This window comes from Tursiops truncatus, chromosome 21 (assembly GCF_011762595.2).
Source record: "Tursiops truncatus isolate mTurTru1 chromosome 21, mTurTru1.mat.Y, whole genome shotgun sequence".
Taxonomy (NCBI): domain Eukaryota; kingdom Metazoa; phylum Chordata; class Mammalia; order Artiodactyla; family Delphinidae; genus Tursiops; species Tursiops truncatus.
The window spans coordinates 29,294,182-29,306,960 of record NC_047054.1 but is presented as its reverse complement, the minus strand read 5'-3'; the positions used below and the strand labels follow the sequence as shown (position 1 = coordinate 29,306,960).

At 43.4% G+C, this 12,779-nt stretch overlaps 1 protein-coding gene and 1 long non-coding RNA gene across 3 annotated transcripts in view; one reads left to right on the top strand and one right to left on the bottom strand.

The window, feature by feature from the left end:
- The window catches only part of ASH2L (ASH2 like, histone lysine methyltransferase complex subunit), a 27,523-nt gene extending 20,561 nt beyond the window's left edge, over positions 1–6,962 (bottom strand). The window contains exons 1-5 of the mRNA XM_033848876.2: positions 6,775–6,962; positions 6,035–6,101; positions 5,770–5,915; positions 2,777–2,865; positions 2,401–2,495 (exon numbers count right to left, since the gene is read on the bottom strand). Coding sequence (XP_033704767.1) covers positions 2,401–2,495; positions 2,777–2,865; positions 5,770–5,915; positions 6,035–6,101; positions 6,775–6,962 — 585 coding nt within the window. The remainder of the gene's footprint in view (positions 1–2,400; positions 2,496–2,776; positions 2,866–5,769; positions 5,916–6,034; positions 6,102–6,774) is intronic.
- Positions 6,917–12,779, top strand: LOC109547657 (uncharacterized). 2 transcript variants are annotated; one of them, XR_012328961.1, is made up of 4 exons: positions 6,917–7,056; positions 7,227–7,629; positions 10,389–10,513; positions 12,500–12,779. It is a non-coding gene; the product is annotated as an uncharacterized lncRNA (long non-coding RNA). The 2 variants fall into 2 exon arrangements; XR_002173574.3 differs by lacking the exon at positions 7,227–7,629.

The following is a 12,779-nucleotide window of genomic DNA, read 5'->3' as shown; positions in this document are numbered from 1 at the left end:
TCAGGCAAAGCACAAGGGAAGACTGGGATGTTTTGTTGTTCCAGAAAGTAAGGAAGAGTTCAAAGACTGAAGAGGGACATATCAAAAAGTGTCAGGAGTCAGCCGGGATGGGTCTACACTGGTCAAATCTGAGCATCAGAAATCCAGAAATCCCATAATGGACTATAAAAATCAGTGATTCTTAAAATTAAAAACAACAACAACAACGGTGGGGGGGAGGACTCTTCTTTACAGAAGAACTGTAAACCAGTAAATGTATTCTGTTTACAATGACCATTCTATTAACTGCTTCAGGCTAGGACAGTCAATGGCTGCTACAACCACTGCTTGAAAGGATAAATTACTTAATAATTACAAAGAAAAAGGGGTCTCTTTACAATGGAAACATCAAGTAGTTAAATTCAGGACGACTAATAAATAACCTCTTTACCCAAGTAGTCAAATTTAGGATCACTAATAATAAAACAAAGCAATATCTTATGTCTCCTGATGTGATACATAGAAAAACACACACTATCTACATAATATTCTTGCCAAAAATGTTTAACCCGAACCTAATCATAAGGAAATAATCAGATAAATGCAAATTGAGGAGCATCATGGCAAATAACGGTCTAGGCTCTTCAAAATTTCAAATGTTATAGCAGACTAAAATAACACAGTAAAATAAAGGAACTATTCTAGAGATAAAAGAGACATTACAACTAATTTTAATGTGTGATCCTTGATCAGGTCCTGGATAGAAGAAAAAGCTATGACGGATATTATTTAGACAATAAAAATACTGAGAAAATGTACACTCAATACACAAAAATATAATCTGTATATATAAGATAGTTGTATTGCATCAACATTAAGTTTTTTCAGTATGATCACTATACTGTGGTTATGAGAGTATATTGGGTAAAGTGTAATATCTACAATTTAGTCTCACATAAGCTTAGGGGGAATATATAGATATGGGGAGATAAAGCAAACACAGCAAAATGGTAACAGCTGGCAAATCTAGATAAAGAATAAACAGATGTTCATTGTACTATCTGAATTTTTCTATATATTTGAAAAATTCAGAATAAGAATTTAGAGAAAAAAATAAGAGGCAAACGTAATCACAGCACACCTCTATTTAAATGCATTCTTTTTAATGTAGGAAAAAAAGGTTGGGGCGGGGTGAGGCGTAGGGAGGGGACCCTCTGCTGACTCCTCCGGCTTACAGGGTTAAGTCTAACCTCTCTGTTTAATAGAAAAGGCCCTGGTCAGTCTGATCCTGAATATATTCGTCTCACTAAATACCCTACACCAACCAGTGTCTTTCTTTTTTTTGGGGGGCCTGGCCGCACGGCTTGCAGGATCTTAACTCCTCAACCAGGGATTGAACCCGTGCTCCCTGCAGTGGAAGCGTGGCCCCTGCAATGGAAGCTCCAAGTCCTAACCACTGGACGGCCAGGGAATTCCCCAACCAGTGTCTTTCAAACTGTAGGCTGCAGTCAATTAGTAGGCTATAAAATCAATTTTGTAGGTGCATACTAGCGTTGACTAGAATAGAAAATATCGGCACGCAGAGGGAAAAGATCAGAGAGGGCCTCAGTTTTAAATGAGAGCGGGCACATATGCGTGTATACCAGGTCACAGCGTAAACTCCGAAGTTGTACAATTTACTTAAGTCATATTTTGTTCCCGTGAGTCACAGGAGGAAAGACTCACGGACGGGCTGATCATCTAATTCTGAGTCCTGACTTTAGTCATGCGGTTTTCCAGTTTAACAATAAAGGATGAATCTTTTTAATAAACTGGCCTTTTCCCCTGACAAAATCTGTGATTGGCATCCATAAAAACAGCTCAAACTAAGCTGAGAAGGTTCACCTCAAGGTCTGATTATTAACTGTGGGACAGACAGTTGTTTGTTTCTATAAAGCCAATCAAAACTATTTAAGGATTTATCTTTTTTTTTTAAATACACTCTTTTTTAATATAAGGATTCATCCTTTTAATAGCTAAGCCAATGACACAATGAGCACACACTAGGAAGTTAGTAAATCACATGAAATGAGAACAAAGTAACCACTGAATTAGTCATATATTCATAAAAATTGGGGGGAAAGAACTTATTGTTAGACTGTACAGTTGACCCTTGAACAACTCTGGGATTAGGGGCACCGACTGTCTACACAGTCAAAAATCCTCATGTAAGTTTACAGTCAGCCCTCTGTATTAGTCGTTCTACATCCAAGGATTCAACCAACCTTGAAATGTGTAGTACTGTAGGATGTACTTAGTGAAAGAAACCTGCATATAAATGGACCAGTGAAGTTCAAACCCATGCTGTTCAAGGGTCCACTGTATTTAGAAGTTCCTCCTGATTCTTTGGCATAATTGCAATTACAATAATTCTATCTCTACCTTATCTTTGGAGAACATGGTTTTCGGATGTTCATCCTGTGTTCGGGACTGCCAGGTTAGGTTGGCCAAAGCACTAAGGCACATTTCTTTCAAGTCTATAAAAACAAAAAGGAAGAAAAAGTTACCTGTAGTAATATATCCCTGTTACCAAAAGAATATTTAACTAGGTGGTCCACAGATTAACAACCACAGCAGCAAAGAATAGAGTCATCATTTGATCTGAAATGGACAATAGCAATTATTCAGAGCTAAGCCCCAAGGTAACTTCTACCAGCTACCAAGCAAAGGTTTCCTGATTCGGCTGAGCCCAAATCCCTTTTCTTTGCCAGCTAACCAGAGGACAGTCACTTTGCAGTACTCCGGAGTTTGTCCTTACTTGCTTGCTTCCGGAGGAAGTAGGTATTCCCACTATGATGGCATACATTGCAGTGGAAACTGTAGTTGGTCATGAAAGGTAGACAGGATCTGGAGAACAGCCAAATTGTGCAAATTAGTGAAGTTCTGAACACACACTTATGAGAAGTAAATCAACGGGGATCCTCTCCCTCAGTGAAAGTTACATAATAACGCTAATGTATTAATATACTCTTAAAACTTAAAAAGGTCACCAAGGGAATTCCCTGGTGGTCCAGTGGTTAGGGTTCCACGCTTCCATTGCAGGGGGCACAGGTTCAGTCCCTGGTCGGGGAACTAAAATCCCACATGATGCGCAGCAGGGTCAAAAAAAAGGTCACCAAAACAGGGCTCATATTTTTACAAATATCTGGATTTTTCTGTCACAAAAATTTAGTAAGACCTTATCCACTATAGTTGATAATTCGGCATCTGCAAGGTTCTGACCTGAGCCCTATCCAAGCTAGTTTATTATAGTCTGTAAGCACCTAAAAGAGTATACCAGGCGACTTGTGGAAGAAGACAAAGTAGTCTCTTTAAATATTTTTACATTTAAATATCTGTATTTATATTATGTTCAAGTATCTTTGTAAAGTGCCAATACCATTGTTGGAAAGGGCAGACAGGTATAAAAAGATTAATTTTAAAATGCAAATAATTATTCAAGAACAACACAGAAGTCACAAAACATGACTTGCCTCATTACCAAATGAATCCTACAGATGACAGTCTTATTTAAGAGTTTAAAGGACCCAGTAGTAACTTCAGATTTAAGAGTTAGGGAAGATTTTTTGAGGACACAAATTAGGATTTGGAAAGATGAGTTGGTCTTCTTTTCTAGAGGCAAACTATTTTGTGTAGAGAAAGTGCAAACTAGGAGGCAAAGTGGCAAACTAGTGTACACAAGTTTGGCCAGGGGAGGGGAGTTGTCGGGGGTATGGTAAAAGATAAGGCTTGAAAGGTAAGAAGTACAAGAGGCCTTACATGCCCGTGGAAGTGGATCCTCTCTGTGGGTAACAGGAACATCTTGAAGGGGAAGCCACCTTGTAAAAGCAGTAAGTTTAGTGATAGGATGGGTCTGAAGGGAAGAAGAGATTAGAAACGGGAATATGGAAGAAGCTTCTGTAGCTGTTCCAGCAGAAGGTTAAAAAAAAAAAACCTCACCTCGAGTGAAACAATAAAAATGGAAAGGACAAGCAAGTGCACAAGAAGAAAAAAAATTGGTCAAGCTTGGTAGCTGATTTGATGGGGGCAGGCATGAAATAAAAAGAGTCCTAACCACTAAGACTGCTTGTATCATAGAGGAAATCTCCTAAGAGGTGAGCTGGCAGCAAGAGAAGGCCTGTTTGAAGGCAGAGAGGAAGAAACTGGTGGAGGGAGAGACTGAGGGCTAACAGGAACCATGCATTAGAGAAGTGTGGTGGCTATACTGGGTGACTGGAAAAGTATAGGGAGAGCTTGGTCCTGAAAAGGAGAAAGTAAAAGAAAAACAAAAGACTGGTTTAAGTTGGAAGAGAAGAAATCAAAATAAAGGCAGGTTTATCTTGGACTTTGTTGAAACTGGTTTAAGGTATCCTTAAAGAGATGTGTCCAAATGTGTGTCTACTGCCACCACTCAAGGAATTAAGAAATATCCTTAGGACTGTTAAGATCGAGTTCCCTTACCTTTACCTCTCTCTAGAGCCCCTTCCATTGAACAGTCCATTGTGATAAGCTCACTTACAGAAGAGATAGGCAGGTATACAGTTACCTAATTCAAACACAATCAAGTGTTTAGAGCAGCCTTTTTCATACCCTGCTAGCTCACTCACTTCCTCCATCTCAGCCATAAACGATAATCTGTCCCACCTGCTGGGTTTTAGGTATAACTTCTCAAATTCAGGTACAAACTGGTCTCTACCAAACCTCTGAACTGTGGTTTGATTCATTGCTGGATTGTTCCACATTATCACTCTGATAAATTTCCTTTCCTAGACCCTGTTTATCCAAACAAATTCTCCTTGGCAAAAGTGGCCCAATTTTAGGTCTAACTGACCAGCTTATATATTTTCCCTATAGGTCTTTCTACCAAGATCACTTCTTCCTGATCCTTCAGTAATTTTCTTTCTTTTTTAAACATTCTATCCTTCCTCACCAGTCACATATTAATAAGAACATTAGTATTTCTTTAACTTTTTAACTAGAAAGTAGTCATCAAATTATAAAGGAAGGTTATTTCTTCACAAACCGATCCAAGGGGGATTAATTTCAGAATTAACAACACAGCCCTATTCTGAGACAGTCTTATCTAAATTTATTTGTATAATACGGACCATAAAGAACACCCCAGAGAGGCAGCAGTATAGTTATTTCCATAGAGTGAGTCACTAATGCTGCCTTGCTAGCTGTTGACCGAATACTCAGAATAAGTAAAGGCGTCTTTCATTCTCAATCGTTCATAAAATGGTTTTAATTCACTAGAAGAGGTGTAAAGACTGGAAATTGGTTTTGCTGAGGAGAGAATTCAGGACACCTAAAGGGAGTGAATTAGAAACCAAAAGGAAAAAAAGGATGGCTCAGGCATGAAGAGGACTGGCCATCTCAAATTTTTGACATCAGGCTTTTTCCACCATATACACCAACCCTTTCCCCCAAATCCACAATACCCAATACAAGGTTTAAATGACATTGTCTCAAATTTGTTTATTTAATGCTTTGTAATTACATGGTTTGTCTCCCGTCCAGGCCCTAAGTGCAAACACAGGGATAATAACTATCATCATACCTGTTAAGGGCTTGCCCTTAGTAGAGAGAAGACATGCTCAGGCTATTAAAACAATTCCTGATTCAAATCCTACTACTCACTGAACAGGGATCAGGAGACACAGGAAACACTACGCATCTACGTTTGCCTAGACAGTGACTATTCAACTGTTGGACGTGTTGAGATCTAACATTTACAAAGTGATTCTTACAAAGTCTACGAAAAATACTCACGAGGTATCTATGCCAAAGGTGTCTGCTGTGAACCATTTGGTACATATTCCACACTGCAGCTCCACCTCTCCCAACTGGCGACCATTCTCTTCATCCACGGAGCCCGCCTGAGTATCCATCACCTCTGAAGTATCCCCAGCACCTTCCTGTGTCCACAGAACCATGAGAGAATCAAGTTAGTTGACCTGACTGTATTTTTGATTCGCTTAGAAACTTTAAAAACCAACCCTATTTTGCTTTGCAAACATCCAAAACAAATACTTACTAGTGTATCCTTTCCATTAGAGGATTCTGTCTCCAAGCCACCACTTACATCAACTGAGTTTGCATCCCTGTAAAATAAAGAAAGCACTCAGAAAGAAGAATTTTCAAGAGAAACACACCTGAAAACGCCTATTCCCAAAGATGATGATCAAAGTACAGCTGAACTTCACACTCCTACTTTTTTCAGCAAAGACTGTTCTCAGACTGGATGCCCAGCATTAGGAAGAATGCGGCCAAGATAAACCCAAGCCCATGGCGCATCAAGGAAACCTAATCGGCCCTTACAGACAAGTCTACAGGGGATGGAACTGGTCCTGGGGGAGGTTCGAAGAGATGCAGCTTTTCCGCTCTGTTTTCAGAGGGACCATTACTTCCACCAGTCTGGCAGCGCAAAGTGGTTTCCCCTCTGGGATTTTTGAAGGGTTCCTGCTAGAAAGTGACCTATCAGCACCCTGCTGGTGTGCCAGGGCCGGGAGGTAGGAGGAGAAACTTGGCCTAAAAGGTGCGAAAGAGGCGTAGCCCGAGATACAGTTCAGAGGGGACAGGCCAAGCGGCGAGCGGGACTAAGACCCGGGAGGGAGCAGGGCGAGCGGCTGGCCGCAGGGCCTGGGTTCGGAAGGGGCGGGCCGGAGTGCTCCCGGGAGCCGCGGGATTCCGAGAGGGGCGGGCCTCCCTCCCCTCCCCCCCTCCCCCCCGTCCCCCTCCCTCCCTCTGTCCTCCTCGGGCTGCAGGACGTCTCACCCGCTTTCGGCCTCTCCAGAGCCAGGCTCCGCGGCTGGAGCAGCAGACGTCCCCTCCCCGGCCGGAGCGGCTGCTACCGCTACTACCGGCTTCGTTTCCCCTTCTTCTGCCGGTGTTGCATTTGCAGCCACTGCCGGGCCGGGTCCTGCATTCACTCCCGGGCCGGGTACGGTTCCCGCCGCCGCCATCACTGCCGCCTTCCAGACTTCTCGCGAGAATGCTGTCTGCGTCTCGCGCGAGTTGCTCACTGGCCCTCTAACCTTCAAATAGTAAAGATTCTCAGTAAGTACACCGCCTGCCAAGGGAAGGCGCGCTCTAAGCCCGCTTTAAGGTCGGGAGGGCAGACAGAGGTGGGCGGGGCCTCGGGGCTGGGTAGATACAGACCGAGCCACGTGAAGGCGGAGGAGGTGAGATTACTCGTTGGATTGCCTCTAGGACTCGCTTCATTTCAGGGTGGACGCTGCGCATTTTCGTGACCGGGACGAAATCACCGCGCAGATGAGGCGCCTTGAGAGCGCTGGCAGCCTAGAGGCTTTGAAGGCTGTGATGTGCATTGCAGATTTTCCTCACCGTTAGACGTGGGAAACGTCTTCCCGCCCCAGAAGTAGTTTGTTGTACTGCCCTCGTGATCTGCCACTTTGAGCAGGTTTCCTAGTGGCGTCTAGAGATGGGCGGCTTAATTTTGTGACTTTAAAATTAATTGAAAATTTAAATCAAAAAAGTAATTGGGGAATTCCGTGGTTAGGATTCGGCACTTTCACTGTGGAGGCCCAGGTTTAATCCCTGGTCAGGGAACTGAGATACCGCAAGCCGCACAACACGGCCAAAACAAAACAACAACAAAAAAAGTAATTGGTAAGAGATCACCATGTGATTTGGCATAGAACTTTGAAGTCGTTGAAAGAATTGAGTTGAACTGATTTCTAAATGGGAATCTGCTTGTTTATGTAAACAAAGGTTGTCAGCTCATATCTATAAACACGAAAAATAGGAATAGAATTGATGCTGAACCTGTCTCATTCTAGCAGTAGCGATATTCATGGATATATGGATTAATTGAAAATCTAATCCTCCGTCTCATTAAGAATTGCATCTCTAATACAATTTTAATTTTTATGTTTAGTAATCAAAATATATACTATGTTTATTCGATCAGTTGTATACTGATAATTGACTGAAGAAATATTTTAACACTAGAGATTTATCGTCACAGAAAGTATATAAAAATTTAATTTCAACTTTTATACATATTTTTATTGCAGAGAAGTATTTAGCCTTTAGTAAAAAAAATAGATATATACACATATGTATTAATTACCGATATATTTTTATATGTGGGTGCATATATATATATATGTTCCATTTTATCTTATGAAGGAAGAAGAACGGAAATAAAATGATGTAAAATTTCCAGCTATTAAAGAAATCTTGTTCATGTATTTTTTGTTTTTTGTTTTTTTTAAGTATACTCTTCAGTGGTTTTTATTTATTTTGCTTTTTAAGATTTTTTTTTTTTAATGTGGACCTTTTTTTTTTTAAGTCTTTATCGAATTTGTTACGATATTGCTTCTTTTTAGGTTTTGGTTTTCTGGCCACAAGGCATGTGGGATCTTAGGTCCCGGACCAGGGATTGAACCCGCACCCCCTGCATTGGAAGGCAAAGTCTTACACTGGACCTCCAAGGAAGTCCCTGTTTTGGGGGGTTTTTTTGGCGGTACCGCATGGCTTGTGGGATCTTAGTTCCCCGACCAGGGATTGAACCCAGGCCCTGGCAATGGAAGTGCCAAGTCCTAACCACTGGACTGCCAGGGAATTCCCTATATCTTTTTTTTTTTTTTTTTTTTTTTTTTTTTTGCGGTATGTGGGCCTCTCACTGTTGTGGCCTCTCCCGTTGCGGAGCACAGGCTCCGGATGCGCAGGCTCAGCGGCCATGGCTCACGGGCCCAGCCGCTCTGTGGCATGTGGGATCCTCCCGGGCCGGGGCACGAACCCACATCCCGTGCATCGGCAGGCGGACTCTCAACCACTGCGCCACCAGGGAAGCCCCATCTTTTTTTTTTTTTAATGCCAGTAGTGACACACTAAATCGATTTGATGACCCAAATTTGAAAAACACTGGTATAGCATTGTTTTCAAAGGGCAGTGGTCTGGGGATTGAACCCTGGACAGCATCTGCATTTTAAATGAAAGTCATGAATGATCTGAAACCAAGTCCCCCTAAAACCGAGTTCCCTTACTCAATTTATGATTAATCTCTCTATCCAAAACTTCATTCCCTTTCTTGTCCCCTCTGAGCTCAATTCCTTGTTTACTGAACAGTAATCAACCAGAGTCAGATGATTAAAATTGCTGTGGTCAATAACATCGTTAATGTACTAAAATTGCTATTATAGACATCACCATTAATGTACAAACTCAGATTGTTTCTCCAGGGCAAGATGAGCTAATAGACCCTGGCCACAGAATGTAAACCACATTCTGACTCTCGAAACTATGCTTAAGAACCAGTGTTCTTTTTTTTTTTTTTTTTTTTTTGCGGTACCCGGGCCTCTCACTGTTGTGACCCCGGACGCGCAGGCTCAGCGGCCATGGCTCACGGGCCCAGCCGCTCTGTGGCATGTGGGATCCTCCCGGGCCGGGGCACGAACCCACATCCCGTGCATCGGCAGGCGGACTCTCAACCACTGCGCCACCAGGGAAGCCCAGAACCAGTGTTCTTAATCAAAATGTGAAATGTCACAAGACAGTGTTTAATCCCAGCCTCTTTGGTCTTCCCCTTTAAAACACCCCAGACTCAAAGACCAAGTTGGAGAGTGGATCTGCAGCTTGTCTCCCACTCCCTCATTTGGTGCCCTGCAATAAATGCTGTATTTTCCTTCACCACATCCTGGTGTTGGTAGATTGAATTTGCTGCACATTTGGCCAGCAGACCTAAGTTTAGTTTGGTAACATTCATTTTAAAAGTCCTAAATGATTTCAATGGAGTAATAGAGTGGTGGGGGCAGAATTCACATTGCAATGGATTGAGAAGTGAATAGAGGGCTGGAAGTAGAAATAGCTGTGTGGACAAATCTTCCCACCTTTTTCCTGAGGCATTTTACCTCTATAAAGAGAAAACCTGAGTCAATAGGGCAAAATGTCAACATCTGCTAAATTTGCTAGTCTGTTGCATGATGTCTTGATGTCTCATGGCAGAAAGAATTCAGTGAGAAACAAAGTGATAGGTAAGAAGTGGATTTATTTAGAGAGAAACACACTCCAGAGTGTGGGCCATCTCAGAAGGTGAGAGCGGCCCCCAGGGTACAGGGTTGTCAGGTGTTATAGGGGTGGGTAATTTCATAGGCTAATGAAAGGGAGGACTATTCCAAGGATTTTGGGGAAGGGGCGGATATTTCCAGGAATTGGGCCACCGCCCCCTTTTTGACCTTTATGGTTGGCCTTGGAACTGTCATGGCACCCGTGGGTGTGTTACAATGGGTCTATTCAGAAGCTCAAGGTCTAGTGGAAGTCAGCTTGTCCGCCATCTTGGACCTGTTCTAATTAGTTTATGTCGTGTCCCTGGGCTATGTCATTCTTTTAAAGATGGTGCCCTGCCCCCTTCTCTCCTGTTTCAGTTCCAGCAAGGAGCCAGAACCTGTGCCATCAACATCCGGCATGAGTGAAATGGCAGCTCGCCCTCCATCTCCTATTGCTGATGACCCTGCAGCTCTACCATCGCTCACCTCCACTCCCTCCTCCAGTCAGTAACTCTTCTTTTTTTTTAAATAAATTTATTTATTTTATGTATTTATTTTTGGCTGTGTTGGGTCTTCGTTGCTGCACGCAGGCTTTCTCTAGTTGCATTGAGCAGGGGCTGCTCTTTGTTCCGGTGTGCGGGCTTCTCACTGCAGTGGCTTCTCTTGTTGCCGAGCGTGGGCTCTAGGCCCGCGGGCTTCAGTAGTTGTGGCTTGCGGGCTTAGCTGCTTCGTGGCATGTGGGATCTTCCCGGACCAGGGCTCGAACCCATGTCCCCTGCCTTGGCAGGCAGATTCTTAACCACTGTGCCACCAGGGAAGCCCCTCAGTGACTCTTCTTGTCTGTTCATTCAGTGCCGGCCTGTGTGCCAGCTGTTGTACTGTACTACTGTACTTTTCAAGGTACTATACTGTAAGATTAAAAATGTTTTTTTAATTTTTTGTTTGTTTTTCATGTATTATTTGTATGAAAAGTATTATAAACCTATTACAGTACAGCACTATATAGATGATTGTTAGTTGGGTACCTAGGCTAACTTTGTTGGACTTATGAACAAATTGGACTTACGAATGCACTCTCAAATGGAACTTGTTCGTATGTAGGGGACTTACTGTAATAATGATCTTAAGGGAACAAAAGGACAAACCTATCAGGCAAGAGAATTAACAATGGCAAAGATAACAAATCAGTCGTAGACTCCCAGTACTACTTCAATGGTACAGACTAGCGGAAAGCACTGTCTTGAGCTATTTTGCAGAATTTAAATCCCTCCTCAAGTGCTCAATCACCAGATCAACTGGAACCTAAGGGGTGATGATGTTGACCTTTTCTGACCCTCCTGACTTCAATCAACTAAAGCTTGGACTGTCCCCTGCTCAAGCCCCTTCATGAACATGCACGTACCCTTAGGTTAAAACTTTCCCAATTTTGCTGTTTGGAAACACTACTTTGAGAAAGATCCCTGGTGTTCTCTTTACTTGATACAAGTAATAAATCCTTCCTTCTTCTTATCTTTGGCTTGGTTGTATCTTATGGCTCGACATCCACCAAGAGGAGACCCAGTTTTCGGGTAACACCAGGACAGGTTTTTTTGTTTTGTTTTATTTTTTTTTGCGGTACGCGGGCCTCTCACTGCTGTGGCCTCTCCTGTTGTGGAGCACAGGCTCCGGACGCGCAGGCTCAGCAGACATGGCTCACGGGCCCAGCCGCTCCGCGGCATGTGGGATCCTCCCGGACCGGGGCACGAACCCGTGTCCCCTGCATCGGCAGGTAGACTCTCAACCACTGCGCCACCAGGGAAGCCCTGTTTTGTTTTATTTTTGTTTTTGTTTTGGCCACGTGGCTTGTGGGATCTCAGTTCCACAACCAGGGATTGAACCCGGGCCCCAGCAGTGGAAGCCTGGAATCCTAACCATTAGGCCACCAGGGAACTCCCAGGACAGGTATTAAAGTGAACTAACCTACTGAAACTTAGTCCCCCAAAACCGAGTTCCCCTGCCGAGTTTATGGTTAACCTCTGTATCCAAAACTTTATTCCCTCCCTTTCTTGTCCTGTACCTGTTCCCCTAAAGATTGAGGAACATCAGAGAAAAGGGGGATTGAAACTGCCAGGGTACAAAAGCCTTTCCCTCCCCCCACCCCCCGCTTCTTTTTTTTTTTTTTGGCTGTGCTTCGTGGCTTAGCAAGATTTTCGCCCAACCAGGGATCAAACCCATGCCCCCTGCAGGGGAAGGGGAAGCGCAAGGTCCTAACCACTGGACCACCAGGGAATTCCCCTCCCCCACTTCTTTTTGTAGGAAAAGGCTTTAGTCTCCTCCACCTTCCCTGAGTTCCAAAGACCAGATTCAAGCAGTTATTAATTAGAGAAGTGAAGGAATGCAGAAGCAAAGGAAAAGCAGTCAAAAACAACAGTTCAGCCATGAAACAGTCCTAGTTCCTCCTCAAGGGATATACATCACAATCTGACACAGATCTTTGGGTTGTTTTATAGGAACTAAGACCTCCCCCAACCCCACCACCTAGGTGGAGCATGGTGACTACTTGCTGAGACCCCAGACTGGTTGGAACCAGAAAGTTGATGATTGACATTCCTGGAACACCACTGTTACCTCACCACCACCCAATTAGGAGAACGTGACACACCCCGCAGCCATCACCCCAGATGTTGCCTTTAAAAACTCTTCCCTGAAAACTGTCTGGGAGTTTGGGTCTTCTGAACACAAGCGGCCCATTCTTGCTGGGCCCTGCAATAAACCTTTCTCTGCTCCAAA